This window comes from Cervus elaphus, chromosome 9 (genome assembly GCF_910594005.1).
Source record: "Cervus elaphus chromosome 9, mCerEla1.1, whole genome shotgun sequence".
Taxonomy (NCBI): Eukaryota; Metazoa; Chordata; class Mammalia; order Artiodactyla; family Cervidae; genus Cervus; species Cervus elaphus.
This window is the reverse complement of record NC_057823.1, coordinates 97,541,735-97,569,639: the sequence shown is the minus strand read 5'-3', so window position 1 is coordinate 97,569,639 and position 27,905 is coordinate 97,541,735. Positions and strand designations below refer to the sequence as shown.

At 34.5% G+C, this 27,905-nt stretch overlaps 1 protein-coding gene across 4 annotated transcripts in view; it reads left to right on the top strand.

Annotated features, from left to right (window-relative positions):
- The window catches only part of CHD1 (chromodomain helicase DNA binding protein 1), a 76,486-nt gene that overhangs the window by 28,223 nt on the left and 20,358 nt on the right, over positions 1–27,905 (top strand). For all 4 annotated transcript variants that reach the window (XM_043913687.1, XM_043913689.1, XM_043913688.1 and 1 more), the window contains 22 exons: positions 604–668; positions 2,783–2,932; positions 3,070–3,344; positions 4,374–4,599; positions 4,767–4,867; positions 5,080–5,258; positions 6,114–6,241; positions 7,112–7,328; positions 7,985–8,074; positions 8,964–9,154; positions 9,835–10,023; positions 11,313–11,475; positions 12,342–12,494; positions 14,391–14,462; positions 15,279–15,428; positions 18,543–18,691; positions 19,073–19,169; positions 19,281–19,376; positions 20,831–21,007; positions 24,920–25,080; positions 26,355–26,396; positions 27,066–27,196. In XM_043913687.1, coding sequence (XP_043769622.1) covers positions 604–668; positions 2,783–2,932; positions 3,070–3,344; positions 4,374–4,599; positions 4,767–4,867; positions 5,080–5,258; positions 6,114–6,241; positions 7,112–7,328; positions 7,985–8,074; positions 8,964–9,154; positions 9,835–10,023; positions 11,313–11,475; positions 12,342–12,494; positions 14,391–14,462; positions 15,279–15,428; positions 18,543–18,691; positions 19,073–19,169; positions 19,281–19,376; positions 20,831–21,007; positions 24,920–25,080; positions 26,355–26,396; positions 27,066–27,196 — 3,202 coding nt within the window. The remainder of the gene's footprint in view (positions 1–603; positions 669–2,782; positions 2,933–3,069; positions 3,345–4,373; positions 4,600–4,766; positions 4,868–5,079; positions 5,259–6,113; positions 6,242–7,111; positions 7,329–7,984; positions 8,075–8,963; positions 9,155–9,834; positions 10,024–11,312; positions 11,476–12,341; positions 12,495–14,390; positions 14,463–15,278; positions 15,429–18,542; positions 18,692–19,072; positions 19,170–19,280; positions 19,377–20,830; positions 21,008–24,919; positions 25,081–26,354; positions 26,397–27,065; positions 27,197–27,905) is intronic.

The window sequence follows — 27,905 nt, the reverse complement described above, 5'->3', positions numbered from 1 at the left end:
ATCCTGGCAGCTCAGTGCTGAGATAGTTCCCAGGGAAGGAGCTTGAAGGTGCTAGGCTGCATGCTTGCCACCTCAGTAACAGCTTGCTGCGAAACAAATGCTGATTGCTCTTTTTGCTGGGTTTTGTAAAAGTGAACATTCTCTTCAGATTTGTTTCAGTTAGTGAAAACAGTGACTAGTGTAGGTTCTTTTGTAAAAGTGTAGTGGTATAAATTTAACTTTCAAAGATTGGGGGGGGTATCTGTATATCAAAAACTGCCTACAGAGGAAGAAAAATACTAAATGAGGATTTGACATACCAACAATTAGGATTCCTTTTTGAGGTCTTACTAGGCAACAGTAGTGGTATCCAGAAATGGTAGATTATAAGATTTTATACAAAATGCTGACATGGTGATGTTTACCTAATTTCACTGGCTGTTACATATTTGCAGTAAAAATGTAATTACTTTATATGCTAATTTATGGTATAAACATGACATGGAAAAAAGTCTTTACAGTTTTATTAGTAAAGTGAATGTTTAATAGTATTACAAGGAAAAATGTTACTGTAGTTGAATTCTAATCATTAACAACCCTAACTTTGTATATTTTTCTCTACAGGATTCCTCTAGCAGTGAAGATTCCGATGACTCATCCAGTGAGGTCAAAAGGAAAAAGCATAAAGAGTATGCCATTTTGTTCAACTGGTTACTTTTATATCAAGAAAATCCCAGTGATTTGTATTTCTTCCTTTATGACCAATTGTTGCCAGAAGTGAACTTCTTGGTTCATGGCATTTTATTAGGTTAATTTAAACCATTAATTCTTTTATGGTTCTGTGACAACATGAGTTTTTTTGTGCCACTTGTTTATCTCCTATAACACCTCTCACATATTTTTTTTAAACTTCAGAGATCTTCTTAGTCACAATACCAGAAGATCTTAATAACTTGAAAAACTTACATAGGAATGTTGGGACCAAAGATGATGGATTTCAGATAGTTCTGATGTGAATAACTATCCTTTTATTTATCTGCACGTGAAATTTACTTCCTCTTTAGAATTCATTTAGCTACTACTCACTGTAATTTCCCAAAGATCTTGACCCAGAAAGTGTTAAAAATACTTCAAGTCTCAGTTCTGATATTTTAGATGGTCTGAGTTTCCTCTCTCATTTCTTCAAAAACATTGTTCCGTTGTCTTATCTCTCTGTCTTGGATATTCTGCACTTTCACATTGGCGCATCCAGCTTTGGATTTGTTATTTATTTATCCCACTTTATGCACTTTATGCATCTTTAATATGAAGATTCATGAGTTTTACTAGTTTCTAAAAATTCTGTCTTTGTTGGCATTTTCTCTTTTTCGTTCTATAAATTTCTGTTACTACAGTTAACATGTATATTTTATCTGTCTTGGATCATCCCTATTTTTATATATCTGTTGGATCATTCTTCCAGTCCTCCATGAGTCTTACTTTATCATATGTTTTATCCTTTTATTGCTGTGCTATATTCTGGCTGATTTCTTTAGATCTCTCTTTTGTTTTACTAAGTGTGTTTTCAGCTACTGTGTCTTATCAACTGTTTGACTTTTCCACTGAATTAGTAATTTCTAAACTTAGTATGAGTGCAAGCAAAGAATATTTTTAAAATATGAGTAATTTAGAATGATGGATAGATTTTTTGGGATATAAAAATCATTATAATACTTACTATAAAAATACAAAATGGAGATTTTTTTCATATATCCTGCCTATTGCTATATCTAATGTGCAAACTGAAAAAAAAATCTCAAGATAAAAAAATTAGCTTCTCCCATTATGTTTTTTTTTTTTAATATCATAAACCAGATTTTATCATGTGGCTTGCTTATGCAACCCTTAACATGACATAGTTGTAATTGGTATAAGCTGTGCAGAGCACTGGAGTAGAAACAGTGCCTTTGATACAGAATGTAGTGTATATGTATCTTTCATTTAAAGTTAATACTATAGTAGAATATTAACAGTGAATCCAACATTTTTTTCTTTCCATGTTATTTGGAATTAAATAGACTAAAGATAGTAATAAGGGTAAGGTAGTTAGTGACTGTTGGTTAAGATGGGATGTTTTTATTTCTTCAATTTTTTGATACCTTATTTTAAGTTTCTTAATGTGTAATATTTTAAAAATCATTTATTAAAGGGTATGTTTTTAAAAATCACAATCTCCACAAAATTAAAATGAAAGGAATTATTATAGAATCTATTTTGAAATGGCAAATATAATTAGACAGGATTTTCAAAATTAAGCACTGTGACTCTAAATTAGCATACTGTGTTTTCACCTAAACTACACTTACTTGAGTTACATTTTGATGTATGATTAAATGATTAACAGAAAGCTCTGGAGTTGGAGAAATCTATGAAAAATATTTTCCAGCATTTTCTTATTCTACAGATATTTGAGTATTTTTATAAAGAGTGAAAATGATATTTTTTATATTAGCTGGAATATAATTTAGCTTGATTATTTTTATATTTTGTCAGACAAAATTTGCTATATATGTATAAGTTTTATTTGTGGTGTCTCAGAGGGTAAAGCGTCTGCCTGCAAAGGGGGAGACCCTGGTTCGATCCCTGGGTTGGGAAGATCCCCTGGAGAGGGAAATGACAACCCACTCCAGTACTCTTGCCTGGAGAATCCCATGGATGGAGGAGCCTGGTAGGCTACAGTCCACAAGGTCGCAGAGTCGGACACGACTGAGCGACTTCACTCACTCATGTATAAGTAAACATCCTTTATATATTTTATATTCAGTGAAGATTGGCAGATGTCTGGATCGGGATCTCCCTCTCAGTCTGGTTCGGATTCGGAATCTGAAGAAGAACGAGATAAAAGCAGTTGTGAGGAAACAGAATCTGATTATGAGCCAAAAAATAAAGTTAAAAGTAGAAAACCTCAAAATAGGTAAGTATAGTATGTTCTTGGTTTGATTCTGAAAATTGTTGGTTATAGAAGGTATTCGTTCTTTTTCTTCGAGTTTCTCAAATCTTGTTTTATGCCAGTATTTCTGTAAAATACCTGTTTTCTTCGGTTTTCCCTAGATCTAAGTCAAAAAATGGAAAAAAGATTATTGGACAAAAAAAGAGACAGATTGATTCATCTGAGGAGGAGGAGGATGATGAAGAAGAATATGATAATGATAAAAGAAGCTCCCGTCGCCAAGCAACTGTCAATGTTAGCTATAAAGAAGATGAGGAAATGAAAACAGATTCTGATGACCTCCTGGAAGTCTGTGGAGAGGATGTTCCTCAACCTGAGGAAGAGGAATTTGAAACAATAGAACGGTTTATGGATTGTCGGATTGGAAGAAAAGGAGGTATTTAAAGAAAAAGAAAAGAAACCATTTTTGGTTTTGTTTTTCAGTAATATTTACTAGAGTGAATTTTTTCCTGAAGACTTTTCAACTTTGAAAGCTGAGAGTGGAGTTTTTACTTTTATACTTATTTGCTATAAAATATACCTTGCTTCTGGAGAAGGGAATGGCAACCCACTCCAGTATTCTTGCCTGGAGACTCCTATGGGCAGAGGTCCCTAGCAGGCTACAGTTCATGGGTTGCACAGTCGGACACGACTGAGCGACTAACACACATACACACACACACACACACACACACACACACACACACACACACACACACACACACACACACACACACACACACACACACACACACACACACACACACACACACACACACACACACACACACACACACACACACACACACACACACACACACACACCTTGCTTAGGGTTTCCCTGCTGGCTCAGTGGGAAAGCATCTATTTTGACTACTTCATCATACTTGTCCTACCTCTGATAAGCTTGAATCTGATCTCTCAATGAATTCCCCCTTCCCTCCTTCCCTTTTCCATATATTTGTGAACATACAGTTTATCTTTCTCTTGACTTATTTTACTTAATATGATGCTACTGAGGTCCATCCATGTTGTTACAGATAGCAGATTTCCTCCTTTTTATGGCTGAATAGTATTCCATTGTATATGTACGTACAGTGTTTTTTATCCAGTCATCTGTTGGACGCTTAGGGTCTTTCCATGTGTTACCTGTTACAGCAATGTAACCGTGAGCATGGGAGTGCAGCTCTCTCTTCCACATAGTGATTTCAAACATGTAGTTTTTAAGATGATTTTTAGTTAATCTTTCTCTTCTGGAATTCAGAGTTTCTTTTATGAATGTATAATGTAGTTTCCTATAAACTTATACCCTGTTTGTTACTTATTTAAAAGAGCACATATTTTTCTGTTTATATTCTTGAAATTTTGAGTTGAAATACTTGTATAACAGAATCACATGGAAGTGTCGTACCTTTTTTTTTTTCAGCTACTGGTGCTACTACAACCATCTATGCAGTTGAAGCGGATGGTGACCCGAACGCAGGATTTGAAAAGAATAAGGAACCAGGAGAGACCCAGTATTTAATTAAATGGAAAGGGTGGTCACATATCCACAATACTTGGGAGACAGAGGAAACCCTTAAGCAGCAAAATGTTAGAGGAATGAAAAAATTAGATAATTATAAGAAAAAAGATCAGGAAACAAAAAGATGGTATGTTTTATGTTGGAGTTAAAAATTAGTGATTCTTAAATTTATTTGTTTCAATTTCTTCATTATTCAAACTGTTTCACATTTGAGTGACAAGATGGGAGATTTTGTGCTACAGATGGGATTTAGGGGAGATTTTTAACTTTGTTCTTGGGTTAATAATCTTTCAGGTTGAAAAATGCTTCTCCAGAAGATGTGGAATATTATAATTGCCAGCAAGAACTTACAGATGATCTCCATAAGCAGTATCAAATAGTGGAGCGAATAATTGGTTAGTAATAAATGATTCTAATTAAACATTTTATTTTTCCACACTTGAAGTCATCTGAAAACTTAAAGTTTTGCCTGCACATCAAATACAGTATCTTGCTCTTATAATAATAATAGTGTAAACCAGAAGGCTTATTTTTACTTGTATAGTTTTTACCGAGAATTATTCCTTGGATGAAATTCAGTGTAAAATATATCTGATTTATCTCACAGCTCATTCCAATCAGAAGTCAGCTGCTGGCTATCCTGATTATTATTGCAAATGGCAGGGCCTTCCATACTCAGAGTGCAGCTGGGAAGATGGCGCTCTTATTTCCAAAAAGTTTCAAGCATGCATAGATGAGTATTTCAGCAGGAATCAATCAAAAACCACTCCTTTTAAAGACTGCAAAGTGAGTATTGTTTGCCATTTTTAATTATTGAAAACTGTATTTATGCATCATAAATACTACAAGCCCACATAGAGAGTTGGATCCTGATTTCATACAGGCTACAGGAGAGAACTGCTTGGAGGGTAGGTCCTACAGGAAATTGTATTCCTGTAATTACTGTGCCATTTTAGATGTGGCACTGTCTTCTAGACTTGGTGACTGAAACTGTGTCAGAAAGATAATAAATTGGTGGTGGCAGTTGTGGGGACTGGGTTAGGGAGATCAAAAAGGGAAAATTTCTTGGAAACTAGATGTATATGCTTGATTTAAAAGGTAGTGAATATTATCATTGATGACAGGAAAGGAAAAGAGGGATGTCCCCATAAGAAAGTGTCAAGGACTGCCTTGCCTAATATTTAAAAGTTACTACTAGTGATAGTTTGGGGTCTGTGTACTACTAGAATTTGTTTCTTTTATTATAAGATTTAATTAAATTCATAAGGGTAATTTAGAAATGAGAAATCAAATGGAAAGTTAAACCAGTTTTATGTTTTATTTCTAGGTCAGGGCTGGAACTGTGGTTAAATGACTGAATTTAACATAGCTTTTACTTGTGAAGCATGTGAGATCCAAGTATTTCAGCAAGAACTCACTTACCTCTGTCACTTTTTGTTCCCAGAAAAGACCAGAATATTTCACTGTACATTGTTATAGAAAACAGACTTCTTTCAGTCCTCATGTATATTTTTTCATGGAATTTCTGAGCGTGATGATTTGAGATGAAATTTTAAAATTTATGGTAAAAGCTGAGATCTTCATCTTTTAATATGATTTCTTATGTTTAATAATTCATGTTAATATTTGTTTCTACAAAAGGTATTAAAACAAAGGCCAAGGTTTGTAGCCCTAAAGAAGCAGCCATCCTATATTGGAGGACATGAAGGATTAGAATTAAGAGATTATCAACTGAATGGTTTAAATTGGCTTGCTCACTCTTGGTGCAAGTAGGTATATTTTGAATAGTTTATTTAAGAGGGTAAAATTTTTACAAATACGGGGTTTGGAAAAGATTTCTACCAGCATAGAGGATAAGACCCTCTGGTATTTATATACAGGTCTTTGAATTTCGTATTATATAAACAGTTGTTTAGTTGCTCGGTCGTGTCTAATTCTTTGTGACCCCATGGACTATATAGCCTGCCAGGCTCCTCTGTCTGGAATATCCCAGGCAAGAATACTGGAGTGGGTTGCCATTTGCTTCTCCAGGGGATCTTCTCTTCCCAGGGATCGAACCTGTCTCTACTGTCTTGGCAAGCGGGTTCTCTAGCATTGAGCCAGCAGGGAAGCCCTGTATAAGCAGTACTTCTTATATTAAGAAGAAAAAGAAGCTTTTGATTGTTGCAGTATTTAAGTATGTTTTAATTGAAATTAGAATATGTATACATTGTTTCACAGTGTGGACTGGTTCTCTTCCAGTTATTTCTAACAGCTATTTTGACTTCTGTTTTTCTCTTCCTCTCTCTTGTGTCCCCTACTCTGTTTTTGGCAGTGTAGGTGACTAGGGTGCAGTTTTTTTGTTTTTTAAACTTTAATGTAGCTGTAGTTTTATCTGGACTCTACCACTTGTAGATGGATTGTGTCCTTATCTCCATAACTGACTGTAAATAATTCTGTTAATTTTTAAGCTGCTTTTATGTTCTAAAATCATAAACTCTCTCTGTACTATTACAGTTAATAAAAATGTGTATTGTAAATAATATGTGTCAGATTAATCTGATTTAGCTTCATATAAATTTGTACATGGATTGTGTATAAAGGTTACTTGTAAATTTGAATCTTTATTGCATACATGATTTTTGTTTTTCATTTTGCAGAGGTAATAGTTGCATACTTGCTGATGAAATGGGCCTTGGAAAAACAATACAGACGATCTCATTTCTGAACTATTTGTTTCATGAACACCAATTATACGGACCTTTTCTGTTAGTCGTACCACTCTCCACTCTCACTTCCTGGCAAAGGGAGATTCAGACATGGGCTTCTCAGATGAATGCTGTGGTTTATCTAGGTGACATCAACAGCAGAAACATGGTAAGTTGTTTGCCACAAATTTAGAAATTTAGACAAACTCACCTTTGAGGACAAGTCTTTGGTCTTTATAAAGTCTTAGTTTCCAGCATTAAACTTGTTACACAGTAAGATTCATCACGTTTGATTGGCTTAATAAACATTACTTTTTGTTTTAGTGTTATTATATGTATATTTGTCCTGCCTTATTACAAGTTTGAAATGCACATGAAGCCCACAGAAGAACGCAGTGAAGTCCCCGCGTCCTCACACCCAGCCGCGCAGCTTTAACCCTTGCCTGCTCTGCTTCATCTGTCCCTCTGCATGAGACTTTTCCTCCCAGTTATATTGTGACGCAAACCCCAGACAGATTTATCCACAAAAGAGAAGTCACTTTTGTTTGGTCATATGAGCAGTTCCTTTAGTGAAAAGCATATATTAAAAATGTGGCTATTAAAAAAAAAGTGGTTATTTTTTTATAGAAGGTTTTGATATGCTGGAGTATTTATATTTTACTTATAAGTAAGATCAGTGTAGCTTGTACTGTATAAAGAATTGTTAAAGTTATTTATTATATAAACATATAGACGGGTTTTATGTATTTTGAGTGGATTTTGCTTCATATATTCAAGTAAAAGTATACTTTTAAAAAGATGTTTATTTTTAAATTTTCTTGATAGATAAGAACTCATGAATGGATGCATCCCCAGACCAAACGGTTAAAATTTAATATACTGTTAACAACTTATGAAATTTTGTTGAAGGATAAGGTATGTATTAATCTGTTTTTCTGTTTGGTGTGTATCAGTTTTTCCTTTACGTTGTGGATAGGATAAAAAGATAAATCAGTGGTCAGCAGATTCAAAGTCCGTGGATCAAGTCCGGCTTGTCTGTTCATTTATTTTTTTTATGATCTTTGAGGTAAGGTTGATTTTTATATTTTTAAGTCTTGTAAAAACAAACCAAAGGATATGAAACTAGCTTGGTATAGTGTCTGTTGATTTGTAAGGTATTTAAAGAGGAGAAAGGATTACACTACCACTGGCTAAATGCTTTATAGCTATTGTCTCCTTTAATTCTTCATAATTACTTTATAATACACTTCTGTCCCTATTGTGAAGAAAAGTCAAAGTCTCAAAGAGGTTGATGAACTTGCCAAAGTTCAAGTTCAACTTGCCTAAGTCATGCAACTTTTAAGTAGCAGAATCAGGCTTGTCTCCATAAGTCAGAGACCTTTGTGTATATATTGTAAATAAACAATTCATAAAAATCATAGCAGTAAATTGTAACTACACTTGGAGTTAGATACTGTTCCAAATTTTTATTTTGTCCAAATTAACATTAATGAGGTTTTTACTGGACTTAGGCTATAAGCATTGTGAAATTTTAAAATGACACTATAGTTTTTATTTTCAGTATGTAAGCTAGTAAAAACTTTCACTTGATAATTATACTGTTTTTCTAATGGCTGAGTTAGTCATGGAAGGAACTTTTGTTTTTCATTCTGAGTTACTTGAAGATTCCAATAAATTTTAGAACAATACATAATTTTTATTTGAAATATTGGACATAAGTTTGTTTTTAAACTTGCCTCATTTTAATGATTTGAATTCCATTTTTCTCTAGAAATATTAACTATGTTCTTCTGTTCATTTTAAGGCATTCCTTGGAGGTCTGAATTGGGCATTTATAGGTGTGGACGAAGCACATCGATTAAAGAATGATGACTCTCTTCTGTATAAAACTTTAATAGATTTCAAGTCCAATCACCGTCTCCTTATCACTGGAACTCCTCTGCAAAACTCCCTCAAAGAACTCTGGTCTTTGCTACATTTCATTATGCCAGAAAAGTAAGATAAGATACAATTTTAATGTTAGTTTCATTTGCTAAGTTTAGCAGGAAAATAATTAGTGTAGATAATAAGGTCAAAAGAAGGTTTTATTGTCCCAAACATTGGATCAGAGATTATTAAGAAAAGAAATGGGACAGAATAGAATTTGAAATAATATTTTGATTTTTCAATTTTGTAAATAAATAAGCTTGAGCCATGGATAATAAATTATAACAGTTGATTTTGCCTGTTGTTCAGAATATCCCTTAAAAATGGAAATAGTATCATTCTTAAACAGTAGCAATAACAATAACAAGGTATTGTTCGAAAATTCCATTTTCTAATAATTTTAGGGAAAGCAGACTAAGTAAATAACTTGCCCAAGGTCATACACATATTTTCTTTCAGTAGTTTTATAACTTGCTTTGAGAAATATTTTAGTGATAATTACTCTCATACTTGAAAATATTTCTATATTTAACTCAAGGAAAGTAAACAATTTTTCATAAAATAGCTTATATTTTCCATCTGTAGATATACAATAGATTTCTTGGAAGGATAGTTATTAGAAGTGATTAATTTTAACTAATTTTTTCCCCCCTAAAAATCTGTATTTTGTTTATGTCTGACTATGCTGTTAAATATCAAACGCAATTTGACTTCTTTCACTGATTCTTCCATTTGCTTAAATTTTTAAGGTTTTCTTCCTGGGAAGATTTTGAAGAAGAACATGGCAAAGGCAGAGAATATGGTTATGCAAGCCTCCACAAGGAGCTTGAGCCGTTTCTGTTGCGCAGGGTTAAGAAAGATGTGGAAAAATCTCTTCCTGCCAAGGTTGAACAGATTTTAAGAATGGAAATGAGTGCTTTACAGAAACAATATTACAAGTAAGCTGTAAACAGAGCAAATGTTCTGAGGTGCCCCCCAGCCCCGATTGGGTCTTAGAGAGCAGTAACAAGTCTTGAATTTTAGAATAGGTTTATTCTATGGCATAGTGAGGCAGAGAGAGATTTAATGGCATGTCTAAGATCGCGGGTGATAGAAGACTAATTCATCTTATAGCACATCATTGTGTTTCTTTATTTTGTACTATGTTACATTATAGAAGGTTTCTTTTTAAGTTTTAGGATTGCCATGATACCAAGGTATTATTATGTAATTCTGATAATTATGTTATTGACAAGTGGAAGTAGAAACCAGAGAAACAAACTTAGAACAAAATTTTAGGCCCCTCTGCTTTTTAAAAAATGTTAATAAATCATATTTTGTATAATTTATGTATGTTGGATCTGTATAGTAACACTTCAAAGAATCAAAAAGAAATATCCGTCCTAGTTTCTGTTTATACGTTCAGTTGCATAAAGCTCTGCTTCATGCATTTGAACTCCCAGAAACACATTTTATGATAAATCTGTAAGTGCCATTCACTTTAAAAATACATTTACTACATAAATGTTACATTTTTGTTATGGAAAGCTTCAGACCATATACAAAATAGGTTAATATAATAAACTCCATCACTCAAGCTTGGTCTTCAGCTCATAGCCAGCCACCCTCACTTCCCCTATTCTGTCATTTTGAGACAAATCAGATAAAATTGTCTGATAAAATTGTTCCTTCAAAAACTAACCTTGTACAAAGGAAGAAAATAAAAGATGTTAGACAAGGTAAATCATGGTGAGAGGAAATGTTATGCATAATTTGCAGTAATAAAATAGCCACTTATAATTTATCTCTTAAGTTGCATGTGTATTGTGTAAGTATTTCAGAGAAGGCAGTTTGGCTAAACCAGGTATCCTCATGAGGTGTGAGGTATCTGCCTTAGTTGCCCAGCATAGCAAAATTTGTTGGAAAGTTAAGATAGATTATAAAGTTGACCATTTTAAAAATAAATTTGGGGGTAAAGGATTAATGCACTATTAATGCATTATGCACTATTAATTCACTATGTTATGTTAAGCCTTTACTATGTATAGTTAATGGTTCAGATAACTATGTGTTGTCATGAGTCTTACAAATGAGGTTCATATAGTTTTGTGAACAAAGTTTAGTCCTTTGGAGTTGAACTTCATAATGGTGCAGTTTTGGTTTGGTACTTAATTTTTTTTATGGTTTTAGAATTCATCCTAGTAACCTGCTACATCATTTTCATAATCTTTTTTTTTTTTTTGAACAGGTGGATATTAACTAGGAATTACAAAGCCCTCAGCAAAGGTTCCAAGGGCAGTACCTCAGGCTTTTTGAATATTATGATGGAGCTAAAGAAATGTTGTAACCATTGCTACCTCATTAAACCACCAGATAATAATGAATTCTATAATAAACAGGAGGCCTTACAAGTAAGAATTTTAAAATTTTATTACTTCATGGTAAAGCAAAAGTCTAAAAATGTTTATTTCAGTTTTAAGTGAAAATAACACAGTGCTTTCAATATATTGGTTAGATGTTCTTTTTGGTTAATGGTGTATTTAAATAATGGTGCTGCTTATTTTTTAGTGTTTATAAAAATATTTTAAAGTTATAATTTATCCATTTAGTCATTTTGATCATTTTTCTAAAAGCCGATGTAACTGTGGTCTGTCACACTTTATCCAGCAAAAACCCCTTCGTGTATTTTTCATTGTGAGGAAAATTTCACTAATAGTGATTGTGCTGAATTTGTGACATGGCAAATGGTAGTCTTAAGAAGGGCATCTGAACCTTAGATCTTTAGATCTCCCTCTTCTATCGCTTCTGGAAGACAAACGAAGAGTGTGAGGAAGGCACAGTTGTAATCCAGTTGTGGCATTGCTTTGAAGTGCTGTCAGTGACCGCTGCCTATAAATTAGAAGACATTTCTCACTCTTTCAGAACCTTTGATGACTTGTTTCTTCTTTCAGTGTATTAGTTGTCGCTTAGTTGTTTCAGCTAAGATTTTTGGAGAAATGGTGTGATATCTAACAAATAAAACAGTGCTTTTTTTTTTTTGGTGTCCAGAAAATGCAGCAAATCCTAGGTGCTAAATGGCAAGGAAAATTTAGCTTAAGTCATAGGACAAATTGATCAAGGTTCTAAAAAATTTTGAAAACGTAAATAAACTGTTTCAACATTATGAAAATTAAAAATCTTAATTAAAATGAAGAAACTGGTCTTGTGAGACATTTGTTTTATTTGATACAGTTCTTTTAACATGTTATAACAATTGTAATTTATTGTTTCCTTATAGCACTTAATCCGTAGTAGCGGAAAACTAATTCTTCTTGACAAACTGTTAATTCGCCTAAGAGAGCGAGGCAATAGAGTTCTTATTTTTTCTCAAATGGTGCGGATGTTAGATATACTTGCAGAATATTTGAAGTATCGTCAGTTCCCCTTTCAAGTAAGCTTTTCATTTTGTCTTTTTTTGTTGATTTAAATTTTGTCTAATCGCTGGGTATGTTTGAAATTCTTTTGTAAATGAAGAGTAGATTTTATATAACCCATACTCTTTTTAAGAAAATAAATCCGTTTAAAAATTTTTGTCATTATTCCTTTTCTTTTTCTTCTTGACTTTACATTTAACAGCAAAGCAGTTTTTCTTTGTGTTTCTCTTAAATGTTCAAATTAAAGGGGCAGCCTTGTGTATTAGGCTTTAGTCTGAGGAAGGATAGGAGAGGGCAGTACTTCTGGTGTTACCTGAACTGTTGCAGACTCTGAAAATTGTGTGCTCATAGTTATTCTAATGCATAGTTTGCCGAATAAAAATACATGACTTTAGAGAATATACCAAAGAGCTAAAAGGGCTTCTATTCCATCTCTTCAATATTTATTTTGAAATTAATTCAACATAATTACAGCTAATATGAATGTTTGGGCTTCCCGGGTGGCTCAGTGGTAAAGAATCCTCTTCAGTGCAGGAGATGCTGATTCAATCCCTGGTTTGGGAAGATCCCCTGGAGAAGGAAATGGCAAACCACTTCAGTATTCTTGCTGGGGAAATCCCATGGACAGAGGAACCTGGCAGGCTACAGTCCTTGGGGTCGCAAAGAATTGCCCACAACTGACTAAACAACAACAAATATGAATGTTTCAAAGAGTCAGTCTTAGTACTTTACATCTGATTTATTTAATCCTTAGAGTAATTTTATGAATAATACCTGGAACATAGCAACTAGCATATGCAGCTAATAAATGACGTGTATTTAGTGCAGACAGTAAAGTAGAAGTAGAATTAGAATGATGAACCTCAACACACATAATCCCTGCTCTACTGGAGCTGACAGTCCCATGTGGGAGACAGACGTTAAGCAGGCAGTGACAAATAAATGTAATGTTATGACTCTGGTAAGTGCTATGAAGAACAGATGTTGGGTGATATCAACATGATTGAGATACATCTAGTCATTTAGGAGGAAAAGTAAAAAGAATGAAAGGTTTTACTAGTTATAATTTTTCATGAAAAACAAACTTGGTACTTTAAAAAAGCTTTTGATTTTGGACTTCTCTTGTTTAGCTAATGTTTAGTAAACACTCAACATAGAATATGTCAGACACTGTGCAAAGTGTTTTACTATGTTCTCTCACTGTATGAAGGAAGTAGTACTTCTGTGTTCATTTACTGAAGAGGAAACTGACAAGGAAAAAAGGCAAATTACTTGCTCAAGGCACTGGTGAATAGTAAAGATGCTCAAATGTGGGCTATTCAACTAGATCCCATGGGGCCTTGAATCAGTGATTCTCATATTTTAAAACAGAGGGCTTTTGCTGAATTCCTCTTACAGTTTCTGATTCAGTAGGTCTGAAATGGGTCTCAATAATTTGCATTTCTAAGTTCTCAGGTGGCGCTGATGTGTGGGTCCGTAACCACACTGGACTCAATCAGTGTTTTTTAAAACTGGGCTCTAACCCATTAATGGATCTGAGGATCAGTTTAATGGGTTGTTTAAATGTTGTACTAACATTTTTTAAAAAATAAGATAATAATGAGGGTATATCACAGTACACTGTGTCATGAAACTTGCTTTGAGTGTATACTGTGTACTCATTCACATGTAAAACATATTCTTATAGTGGGTCTCAGGTAAAATGATGATCAGTGCTATTATTTACTATTAACAAAAGTAGTTCTGGTGGTTAAGAACACAGACTTTGGAGACAGCATGCTTAGTCATTGCTTTCCTACCTGTAAGTACCTCCTGGTCTTATCAAAAGCAGTGCTGCTTTTTCATACTTGGTTTTAGTTCCTTTTAAAGGTTTTGATTCTGTTACAATGCAGTATTTTAATGTTTTATTCCAGAGATTAGATGGATCAATCAAAGGGGAGCTAAGGAAACAAGCTCTGGATCATTTTAATGCTGAAGGATCAGAGGTATGAATGCTTTTAAAATTGTAAATAAATTGTTTCAGTCATTATTTTAGTCATAGTTGTAGTTTTTTAAGAAAAGTGTTATTGGTGGTAGCCAGTTTTGATTTACAAGTGAGGTTTTTAAAATCCATATTATCTGTTAAACATGAGGAATTTTACCTTTTTGTATCAATACTATTTCAATATAGGACAGTTAATTTGGGTCTAAATAAAGTAGCCCATTTTGATTTAGAATTCTTTATGAATTGTTGTTTATCATTCCCATATATATTTGTATTTGGGAGTCTTGGTTTTTGGTTTTGCTAGCAGCAGCAGATACATTTTATTAGTAATTTTAAAGCTATGTTTCACTTTTATTGGTAAAATAGCCTTTAAAAAAATGTAATAATTTAGGGCAGTGCCGGGCCTTCATTGCTCCACATGGGCTTTCTTCAGTTGCGGGAAGCACGGACCGCTCTCGCGTTTCAGCTCGAAGGCTTCTCCTTGCAGTGGTTTTTCTTGTTGCAGAACTGGGGCTCCAGACACCCAGGGCTCAGTAGCTCCCGCACAAGAGCTCAGGAGTTGTGGCTCACAGGCTCCAGAGCGCCGGCTCAGTGGGTGTGGCGCATGGGATTAGTGGTCCCACAGTATGAGGGGTCTTCCCATTCCAGGGATCAAACCCATGTCTCCTGCATTGGCAGGATTTTTTTTACTACTGAGTCAACAGGGGAGCCTGGTAAAATACTTTTTAAATTCAAGAATTCAGTTATAAAATTCTCACATTGATTATTCACAATCACAATTAAGAATTTAAAATTGTGCCTTTATATTTCCTTACAGGATTTCTGCTTTTTGCTTTCCACAAGAGCTGGAGGTTTAGGAATTAACTTAGCCTCAGCTGACACTGTTGTTATATTTGATTCTGATTGGAATCCACAAAATGATCTTCAGGCACAGGCTAGAGCTCATCGAATTGGGCAAAAGAAACAGGTATTTTTTGTCCTCCTTATTTTACTGTTTTAGAGTCTTTTTTATCATCAGTATTTAGAATTTATTTTGGTTTATCCTTTGGGTAAGATTGTTGAAACAGGCATATTGTTATTGAATACATAGAGTGCTGAGGAGCTTGAATTTATCAGAATCACCTGGAAATTGAGAGAACTGAGAAAACTATGCCTGAGTAGGATCATGTACTCTTTTTTTGATCATAATTCTGTTCACAACTGTAGAATATAATGTTTTTCATTCAGTATATAAAAATATACATTTAAGAATATCTTCATATACTTATTTTAACTATTGAAAGGGATTTTGCATCATACATTGTTCCTTTTTTGTTAATCATGTACCCATAAGATTCTCCTTGCAAAATAGCCATTCTCATAATTTTTGTATAACTCTCTGGAACACTTGTAGTAGCCCTTGAAAAAAATCATCTGTCATCTTTTTGATATCTTGGTTCTTGTATTTTAATTACATTTACCCTCATCTGGGATAGTGTCCTGAAACTTCTTCAAAGCAGGAGGTAAACAAGTAGCACAAAGGGGCTTAGAACATTTTATTTACTTTTTAAACATATTTTCTACTGAGAACTAAATCCATAATATAAACTAAAACAATGTTTACCCAAATAATTCTCATAAAAGAGAGGGAAACTTGAAACAAGGATGACAAGAAGCCAAAACAAATTACAGACTGTCAAAAAACGAGAAGTGAGGAAACAGGATATTCTTACAGGTGAGCGGGCCTGATGTATTTGTGAAGAGATAACATATTTCTGTGTTATGATGAAATGGGGGAAAGTGTTAATTGCACTGGTAGATACCTCCTACGTTTAATCCTCAACACATGGCTAGACAAAACATTCCACTTATACTACTTAAAGACTTTGGCTACCACATCCTCTAATACAGGGTAGAAGAAAGAGGACATATTAGGAAAAGAACCAATAAGAGAAAATACTATAGAAAGGTGTGTGGTAGACCTCTGGGATGAACACCTGAATAAGATCACAAAATAATGCAATCAACTTTCTTATCATTGTGTTAAAAAAATTTTAATGTAAGTATATGTATGAAGTATATTTTTGTTATTAATGAGGTGGATTCTTTATTATTTCATTATTGATGACATGTAAGATTCCTGTGGTTCATGTACTTGCTATTTTAGTAGTAGTTGGTTCTAAATCTGATCAAAGGAGTCTAAGAGCTCCTTTTAAACACGTTCATGCAGCAACTACACAGTGAGTAGTTGTAGGTTACTAATGCAGATTAGTTTTATTGGTGACCTAATACTGTGCACATTTGGAAATAACTTTTGATAAAGATCTAAATAATACAGTATTCACTTATCTACAGATTTACACAGTAGTTGCATTACTGAAAAAATGAATGTGTACTGTAACTTTGTAAGAAAGCTTCATGTTTATATTAAAATATGTATCATTTAGACTCAGTTCAGTTGTGTCCAACTCTTTGCGACCCTGTGGACTGCAGCACACCAGGCCTCCCTGTCCATCACCAACTCCGGAGTTTACTCAAACTCATGTCCATTGAGTCGGTGATTCCATCCAACCATCTCCTGCAGTGGCGAGCAGGTTCTTTACCACTGGGGCCACCTGGGAAGCCCCTCATCCAACCATTTCATGCTCTGTCGTCCCCTTCTCCTCCCACATTCAGTGTTTCCCAGCATCAGGGTATTTTCTAATGAGTCAGTTCTTCACATCAAGTGGCCAAAGTATTGGAGTTTCAGCTTCAACCTCAGTCCTTGCAATGAATACCCAGGACTGATCTCCTTTAGGATGGACTGGTTTGATCTCCTTGCAGTCCAAGGGACTCTCAAGAGTCTTCTCCAACACCACAGTTCAAAAATATCAATTCTTCAGTGCTCAGTTTTCTTTATAGTCCAACTCTCACATCCATACACGACCACTGGAAAAACCATAGCTTTGACTAGATGGACCTTTGTTGGCAAAGTAATGTCTCTCTCTGCTTTTTAATATGCTGTCTAGGTTAGTCATAACTTTCCCTTCCAAGAAGTGAGCGTCTTTTAATTTCATGGCTGCAGTCACCATCTGCAGTGACTTTGGAGCCCAAAAAATGAAGTCTGACATTGTTTCCACTGTTTCTCCATCTATTTACCATGAAGTGTTGGGACCAGATGTCAAGATCTTAGTTTTCTGAATGTTGACTTTTAAGCCAACTTTTTCACTCTCCTCTTCCACTTTCATCAAGAAGCTTTTTAGTTCTCCGCGTTCTGCATTGAGGGTGGTGTCATCTGCATATCTGACGATATTGATATTTCTCCCAGCAGTCTTGATTCCAGCTTGTGCTTCTTCCAGCTCCGCATTTCTCATGATGTACTCTGCATATAAGTTAAATAAGCAGGGTGACAATATACAGCCTTGACGTACTCCTTTCCCTATCTGGAACTATTTAGACTCAAGATAAATTTAAAACAGTTTTAAAAAATCATTTGGAAGACTTAAAAGGGCACAGAATAATTTTTCATTTTGCCAGAATGTCCAGTTTAATGAAGAATACCTAATAATCCAGGTCCCAGTGCTCTAAATGCTGGTGAGCCCTAGTCACTGTGAAAACTAACAGTGGTTCCATAAATTTTCAAGATATCCCTGAATGGTGATTTTGTGTGATATAGAACCACTGACTTTGAGAAGCGAAGCAAAATCACTACACGTTGAGTTTTGTCTTTTGCAAAGCTTTTTGTTGTTAATGGCAGAGCTTCATCATTAACTTGAAAAGTGACTTGTGGAATTTTGGATCATATAGAATGATGAAACAATCAGAATTAAGGGAACTGGTATAAGCTTGTCATAAGTTTACCACCACCCCCTTTCCCAGCTGAAATATAATTTAAAAAATTACTGTCATTCCTTTAAAAAAAGAAAAAGCAAACTGACCAAAATATAAGGAAGGACATAGTCTCAAATAATCTTTAAATTGAGGAAGCTTTTTTTTGCTTTTGACCAGTGAAAATGTCACGTTGGCTGAATTTCAGACTCTGTAACCAGTATTTGGGCATTTAACATTAGCAGAACAAATCCTTATTACTGTACTTTACATTTCATTGTGTGTATCTCTACAGGTGAATATTTATCGTCTGGTTACAAAGGGATCAGTTGAAGAGGATATTCTTGAAAGGGCCAAAAAGAAGATGGTTTTAGATCATCTTGTGATTCAAAGAATGGACACAACTGGGAAGACAGTACTACACACAGGTTCTGCCCCTTCAAGGTAGTTACTTTCCTTTAAAAAAAAAGCTGTTGCTTAATCATACTATGCTCATTTCCCCAAAATGTTACATAGTGTAAGCAGATCACTGAAGTACTGTGTTTAGTGTTGTTTTATTTTTCAAAGCACTGAGCTAATTCCCGGTCAATGGCATACATCCAGTGAGTGCATGGTTTCACCATTCTGGTTTTGTAATCTTGGGGGAAAGCCTTAGGCTTCAAGTTCTTTAGTTTTAAAATAAGTGTACTAGTAATCTTTCACTTATCTAACTATGTCATATTAACTGTTATAAAGGTGACTATGCCAATAACTCATGAAAGTGCTATGTAAGTGTTAAATTTGTGACTGTTAGTGTTAAGTAATTTTTGTTTTTCCTAATTTTAGTTCTACTCCTTTCAATAAAGAAGAGTTATCAGCCATTTTAAAGTTTGGTGCTGAGGAACTTTTTAAGGAGCCTGAAGGAGAAGAACAAGAGCCCCAGGTAAAGAAAAAAAAACTTGTCTCAAAATGTCATTTTTAAAACTATAAATGTAAAATGTATATATCTTAAAACATAATAAAGCATATTTAAAGTAAAGATTTATTTTTCTAGGAAATGGATATAGATGAAATCTTGAAGAGGGCTGAAACTCATGAAAATGAAGCAGGACCTTTAACTGTAGGAGATGAATTACTTTCTCAGTTCAAGGTAGATTTTCTTCTTAAATTTTTTCTCATAATTATATAAATGGAGAAGGTGGGGTTTTTCTTTTGTCACGTAGTATTTTATTCATCTTTTTTTTAGGTGGGATCAGCAGGGTAATCTTAAAAAATGTTAACATCTTTGTCTTAGAATCTGCAATAATATATAAAAATTTTTCTTTCTTCTTCTAGTGACATGACTTGAAATGTACCAGATCATTTTCATAACTGAAGACTTTTAGCTGATTTTTATTGCAGCAGTTTTTGACATTAGATTAAGCATTATCCTAACTAAGAAAACACAAGTAAATCAGACAAAGTAAACAGTAATATTGATAGATACCCCTGGGTTAGGTGGTTTAGTTGCCAACTCATATCTGACTCTTGCAACCCCATGGACTGTAGCCTGCCAGGCTCCTCTGTCTATGGATTCTACTGGCAAGAAGACTGGAGTGGGTATTCATTCCATCCCTTCGTCAGGGGATCTTCCTGACCCAGGGATCGAACGTGGGTCTCCTGCATTGCAGACAGCTTCTTTACCAGCTGAGCCCCCAGTGAAGCACATCCCAGGTTAGGTGAGGGCCAACAAGGTAGCAGGGAGTCCTGAAGCAGCACAAGTCAGCCGTCCTTAGAGTAAGGTGTGCACCAGATGTTTAGTGTACAGAAGCAGATTTCTCTACATCCTCGCCATTTTCCACAAGCTGAGGTGTTTAAGGATCAATTAATGTTGTTCCTTCATTCAGCAAATCCTTACTGAGTACCTGCAATGTGCCACACACACAGAGCATAGTTTTCTTGTCTTTCCAGTTACCTGTAAGCTTTAATGTACCTGTATTGGCATTTAACCTTAAAGAGTGCTTTCTGTACACCAAACTCTGCACACTTCTTTAAATGTATTGTTATTTAATTCTCACAAAAATTGGTGTGCTGTTACTAGCTCTCCTTTTTTAGAGATGAAGAAACTAGCACTTCGGGAATCTAAATAAATTTATCTATGGTCTCAGAGCTCCTTGTGTCTTGTCATCAGCTCTTCAAGTACTTTTTTTATGATTGTAAAAATAAGAATGTTGGGTTTTTTGCAACACTTTGTGGTTAATGGGCTGGTGTGGTAATTACTACAGAAAGTGATTTAGCGTGATACTTTATAAATTTGTTGTTACTCTGTTAACTTCATCTGGTTCTATTATAGTAATAATTTTGTTGATCAGCAGGGCAAAAGAGAATCATTCCTGGAAGATAATTCTTAGAAGTCATTTGGTTTGATCTACTTTGACCTCATATGGAAATAAACTTAGTTTAGCAATCATATTTGGTTTAACCCATAGTCATATTCATTATCCTAGGACTATTTAAGTTATCTTATTCTGATATGCTTTGTCCTTCCTGTTAAGAAAGAAAAAATGTAATTTAAGGATGAATAGTTCTTTAATTTTATTCTGCTAAAATTCTGGAATTTATCAGGTTGCCAACTTTTCAAATATGGATGAGGATGATATTGAGCTGGAGCCTGAAAGAAATTCAAAGAACTGGGAAGAAATCATTCCTGAAGATCAAAGAAGACGATTAGAAGAAGAAGAAAGACAAAAGGAACTTGAAGAAATTTATATGCTCCCCAGAATGAGAAACTGTGCAAAACAGGTGACTTTTTAATTTAAAAGCTGTTTCTGTATTATAAAGAGTATTTACACCTGGACTATCTTTTTTATGAGAAATATTGGTGCTTCTTTTCTTCTAAAGACTTCATCAGATTTAATAATGCTTGTCTCATAAAATGAGTTGGAAAGTGTTCCTTCTTACTATAACCTAAATTTTATAAATATACAACTATCAATATATTTTTCTAATGAGTGTATTTGGTTGTTTCAAGAAATTTGTTCATTTTATCCAAGTTGTTGAGTTTATGGGCATAAAGTTATTCATAATAATACCCTCTTAACTATCCTTTTGGTGTTTATAAGCTATTTAGTGATTTCCCTTATTTTTCATTCTGTTAACGAAATTAAAAGACACTTACACTCCTTGGAAGAAAAGTTATAACCAACCTAGACAGCATATTAAAAAGCAGAGACATTACTTTACCAACAAAGATCCGTCTAGTCAAGGCTATGGCTTTTTCAGTAGTCATGTGTGGATGTGAGAGTTGGACTATAAAGAAAGCTGAGTGCTGAAGAATTGGTGCTGTTGAACTGTGGTGTTGGAGAAGACTCTTGAGAGTCCCTTGGACAGCAAGGAGATCCAACCAGTCCATCCTAAAGGAAATCAGTCCTGAATATTCATTGGAAGGACTGAGGCTGAAGTTGAAACTCCAATACTTTGGCCACTTGATGTGAAGAACTGACTCATTGGAAAAGACCCTGATGCTGGGAAAGATTGAAGGCGGGAGGAGAAGGGGACGACAGAGGATGGGATGGTTGGATGGCATCATCAATTCGATGGGCATGGGTTTGAGTAAACTCCAGGAGTTGGTGGTGGACAGGGAGGCCTGGCATGCTGCCATCCATGGGGTCACAAAGAGTTGGACACAACTGAGCGACTGAACTGAATTGATTGGCATTTTCTTTCTTGATCATTCTAAGTAGAGGTTAATTTTATTCATCTTTCCAAAGAGCCACCTTTTGGTTTTATTTTTTAATTTTCTGTTTAAAGTTTCGTTGTGTTTCATTCTGTGTGTTTTTTCTTTCTTTTTTCTTTTGCTCTCCTTTTAAGTATCTAAAGATAAAAGCTTAGATCATTAAGACTTTCCTTTTCTAATATTAGCATTTTTTTTAAGGTCCTGCTTTTTCTGTACCTCGTGAGTTTATGTATTTATTTATGGCTGTGCTGGGTCTTCGTTGCTGCTCAGGCTTGTCTTCCCCCCAGTTGTGGTTCGAGGGCTTCTCATTGTGGTGGCTTCTCTTGTGGACCACAGGCTCTAGGGTGCTTGGGCTTCAGGAGTTGTGCCACTTGGCCCATTGCAAGTGGAATCATCTTGGACCAGGACTCGAACCTGTGGCCCCTGCATTGGTAGACATAAACTCTGGACTACCAAGGAGTCCCAACATTAGCATTTAATGCTGCAAACTTCCATTAACCACTGCCATTTCTGAATCTCCTAAATTTTGAAATTTGTTGTGATCTCATTTTCATTTATTTCAAAATACTTTCTGATATCTTTTGTGACTTCCTCTGTAACCCATAGGTTGTTTTTTTTTTCTTTTTTTTTAATTTATTTTTATTAGTTGGAGGCTAATTACTTTACAATATTGTAGTGGTTTTTGCCATACATTGACATGAATTAGCCATGGATTTACATGTGTTCCCCCTCCCGATCCCCCCTCCCGCCTCCCTCCCCATCCCATCCCTCTGGGTCTTCCCAGTGCACCAGCCCTGAGCACTTGTCTATAAAACACTGATGAAAGAAATCAAAGAAGACACAAATAGATGGAGAAATATGCCGTGTTCATGGATTGGAAGACTCAATATTGTGAAAATGGCTATACTACCCAAAGCAATCTGTAGATTCAATGCAATCCCTATCAAGCTACCAACGGTATTTTTCACAGAACTAGAACAAATAATTTCACAATTTGTATGGAAATACAAAAAACCTCAAATAGCCAAAGTAATCTTGAGAAAGAAAAATGGAACTGGAGGAATCAACCTGCCTGACTTCAGACTCTACTACAAAGCCACAGTCATCAAGACAGTATGGTACTGGCACAAAGACAGAAATATAGATCAATGGAACAGAATAGAAAGCCCAGAGATAAATCCACAGACCTATGGACACCTTATCTTCGACAAAGGAGGCAAGGATACACAATGGAAAAAAGACAACCTCTTTAACAAGTGATGCTGGGAAAACTGGTCAACCACTTGTAAAAGAATGAAACTAGAACACCTTCTAACACCATACACAAAAATAAACTCAAATCGGATTAAAGATCTAAATGTAAGACTAAAAACTGTAAAACTCCTAGATGAGAACATAGGCAAAACACCCTCCGACATAAATCACAGCAGGATCCTCTATGACCCACCTCCCAGAATATTGGAAATAAAAGCAAAAATAACAGATGGGACCTAATTAAACTTAAAAGCTTTTGCATAGGTTTTTTAAGAAGTGTGTTGTTTCGTTTTCAGATATTTGGGCGATTTTTCCAGGTATCTTCATTGTTGATTTCTAGTTTAATTCTCTTATGGTCAGAGAACATACTTGTATGATATGAATTTTTAGAAATCCGTTGGTGTTTATTTTATGGCTCAAATGAACAGAACGTTAGATTTTTAAATAATGGTAGCAGTGCCATGCCAAGCTATATTGGGTCCTGTGGCAAGAGGAAAAACTTTAGAGTCTTTGCATTAGCTTCTGTTTTTTTAGAATACTGTTTTATTTCAGGATTATGTCTTGATTGTTGAATTTTTTGTTATCTCCTTAAATTTTGCGTCTGAGGCAAATGAACACACCCCAGACTGTGCCCTGCCAGTTTTTGGTTTTTCTTTTCCTACAAACATATTAGGTCTGCTGTGTCCTCAGTTCTGTAGGTGAGAATGATCTGGCCAGGCTTCCTGACTGTCTCCTCAAAGATGACTCTGTCTTTCTCCAGGCCTTCACCCTGAAGGAAAATTTTCTCTAATCTCCAGCCCCATTTCCAGTCTTTCTCATGAGCACCTGGTGAAAGTTGGTGGAGGTTTGTGGAGAAGTACTTGCGATTGGGTGCAGGTTCTCCCTGTGTCTTTTGTCCCCAGGAATCCTCTCTTCTCACAGTAGCTCAGTCTTTAGCAAATGTTAGCTGACTTTTCTCTTACCTTCTTGTATGATACTTGATGTTTACCACTCATCCTCTTCACAAGTAAGCCAGTATTCGAGTTCCACCTCTTATAATCTGTATTTCCTTACTTTTATCTTACTGATTGCCTTGTGATTTGATGTGTGTAATAGAAGTTAATGTTTTGTAGATTAGATTTTTTTACCTTTGCAATAAAGATGACTTTATTGGCAAGTGTACCTTTTCATTTCTGCTATCAGAAAAAATGTCTAGGAATGATGTTGCCGAGTTAGCAGAATGATCATTTTTAAGATGTTTGATACAATATCAGATTGCCCTCTGTTGTATAAATACCCATCAGAGGTGTTTGACTATCTTGTTTTTCTTTACCAGTACCAATATTGGCTAGTATTAATAAGTTAATATTGGTCAAGTTGATGGATTAACTAATTACACTGCATTGTTACTTTAATTCACATTTTAAAAAATATACCAAGAGGTTGTATAATTCTGTTTGTTATTTGATTAATCACTCTTAATAACCTTTCACATATTTTTACAAAAGGACAATGAATATTTTCCTGCTGTTTTACTAGAATGTTCTAAGCATTAAGACTATTAATATAACTCTTTGACATTGATCTGCTGTATTTTGGGTGTTTCTTTTTTTGCTTTTTAATTTTGTTTATAGAATATTTTTTATATGTACTTGTTAATTTTGTCAATCATAATGCTTTCATTGCTCTTAAAACAGAAGCCTGCTTTACCTAAACTTGGGCAAAATTTTGTTTTCAAATTCCAGATTAGTTTCAATGGAAGTGAAGGGAGGCGCAGTAGAAGTAGGAGATACTCTGGATCTGATAGTGATTCAATTTCAGAAAGAAAAAGGCCAAAGAAACGTGGAAGACCACGAACTATCCCTCGGGAAAATATTAAAGGATTTAGTGATGCAGAAATTCGGCGGTAAGATGACATAAGACCATGTTTACTTCAGCTTGGTTTTAGTAGTGGGTAAAATTAAAACAAATTCCACAAAATGCAAAGTTTTAGAAGAGGCAGATATAGTTGTGTGGGGGATTGGGTGGTTCTGATTTTGGTTGTTCATTGTAACTATGAGTCAAAAACGAGTTTGGCGTCTAATCTTTGCTGTGTTATTTATTGTTACTCTATTTGGACTGCTAAATTATTTTGGTTTTATTAATGTTCAGAATAGTGGTCCTTTTGAATAATGAATGTATACTTCAATACATTATTAATTAAAAATTCTCACTGTATATGACTCCCAACATTACTGTTTATGTGGGAGTAATTTAGTTCCATATTTTTCTAGTTTTTTTACGCTGGGGTGATTGTTTTTTTGAAAATAACCATGTTAAAAAGTGTTTGATATGTCCAAATAGGAACTGAGGTAAGATTGGCCTTTCAGATAAATTGTAGTTTTATTTCAAAATGTATTTATTTATATATATATATACACAGCTTTATTTACGGAGGATGGGATAATAGCTTATTTTGTTTATGTAATATTTTTGTGTGTGAAATTTGTGAAAGGTTGTTCATTGTTGTATTTTGAGAGTTTGTTGTTTCTTTCAAACTATTGTAACTCATTTCTTTTAAATCATAGACCTGTCTGATAAAGTTCTTCCTGATTTTTTTCTACCAGAAAACTAAATATATTGTTAGATTTTATTTAGGGTACTTTTATGGCCACCTGATTTGCTGGACTTTCTGTCTTTAGTTGAAGAGGCAATGCAACTTCTACTTTTCCTGGATATTTTCCCTCATCCATCAACCACTTGGGTAGCTTTGTTCCTAAGTAATACTTATTTTTCCACTGTTGGTAGAATGCCATATATCTGATTTAAAACTATATTCAGTAAATTTTTATCAACACTTGAAATGTGAGGAGGTGTAATATGATTGAGAATTCTGGAGACACTTCCTCTGATAGCCTTGACCCTTTTTTGTCTTGTGAAAATAATAAAGTAATTTCTAAAATAAAATTTAGCTTCTATTGTTTTATTTATATTGGTTTCTAAATATTATCCTGGGTGTTAAAATATGTCTTATCTTTATTGGTATCTAACCTTTTAACATTTTGATTCTAGCATAGTTTATTCATTTTTGTTAGTAATAGTGCCTTGAATTATAATATTTACACTAACAAGTATTATTTCTGTATATCTGTTTTGTAACAAATAGTGAAGCCCACATTTAAACCAATTATTTTCTGTTAGGTTTATCAAGAGCTACAAGAAATTTGGTGGCCCTCTGGAAAGGTAAACACATTTGTCATTCTTAGTGGAATTACGGAGTTTTATTTATACTATTCTTAAATTTCCTGCAACAGGTTTTTACAAAATTAGCCTGTAGAAAGCAAATTTCAAATAGATTTTTTAAAGTGTTTTAGTACTATCCTTAATTCTTTCTAGTCTCTAAAATTTTATCTACAAATGTTTTCTATAAAATACATGGTCTATAAAACATTTGCATTTTTATAATTGTAAGGTACTTTTCAAATGCTTTTTCTTACCTTTTCCTTACAATCTTATAAAAATAGCAGATTCATCCAGAGAGAAGCTAAGTTGCTAACCTAGCCTCTGACTTCAGAGACCAGTTTTATCAGTTATTCTCAATAACTGCTGTAACTACTATCTCAAGTATAGAGTTGCAGAGACTCAAATTGGTTTAGTTCTATTTTTCTCCCCCAAACTCCACCTTAAAATAGGGATATTTTCTATTTTATTTTGAGAGGACCTGTATGAAGTTACAATGGAATACTTACATAATTATTTTAGATGAAGAAAAAAATGTTTTGAACATTGATCATTATTCATATTATCTGCTTACTGTGTAATAATAAAAAAATTATAGAACTTTACTCTTATGTATCTTAAATGGCTTCATTTTCTCTGCATTTACCTGAAAATTGTATTATTTTATTACAGATTAGATGCAATTGCTCGAGATGCTGAATTAGTCGATAAGTCAGAGACAGACCTCAGACGACTAGGAGAATTGGTACATAATGGTTGCATTAAAGCTTTAAAGGACAACTCTTCAGGAACAGAACGAACAGGTGATATTAAAATGAAAGTGATTTAAAGAGAGATAAATGAAATTGTTGAAATCTGCTTTTATTGAATTTGGTTGATAGTGTGTCTTAAGTTACCTATTTATTAATCTTAAAAGATGCTTTATAGAACAAAGTAAGGCCATATCCAGGTAATAGAAAATGGAGAACAGAACTGTATTATTGAAGGCAATAGAAACTCTCTGCCTGGTATATTTTCTTGCTGAGAGGTAACATCAGGAATTGTTAGTTCTACTATATTTTTAGTTTGCATGCAGTCATTTCAGTTGTGTCCGACTCTTTGCAACCCTGTGGACTGTAGCCCGCCAGGCTTCTCTGTCCATGGGATTCTCCAAGCAGTACTGGAGTGGGTTGCCATGCCCTCCTCCAGGGGACCTTCCTGACCCAGAAGTCAAACATGTCTCTTATGTCTCCTGCATTGGCAGGTGGGTTCTTTACTGTATTTTTAGTATAGTATAGATGAGATATTAGAAGTGTACACATGTGATACTGGTTTTAACATAGTTACTTCATTATACTTTGTAATTTATCTTTCTAAATAAAAATAATTAGATAAGATTCAATAATTAGATGTACTGAAAAAAAATCATACTGAAACTCTCATTTAGAATGGCTGACATATTAATCCCAGGTGGTGCAGTGGTGAAGAACCCGCCTGCCAATGCAGGAGACTGAGGAGATGCAGGTTAGATTC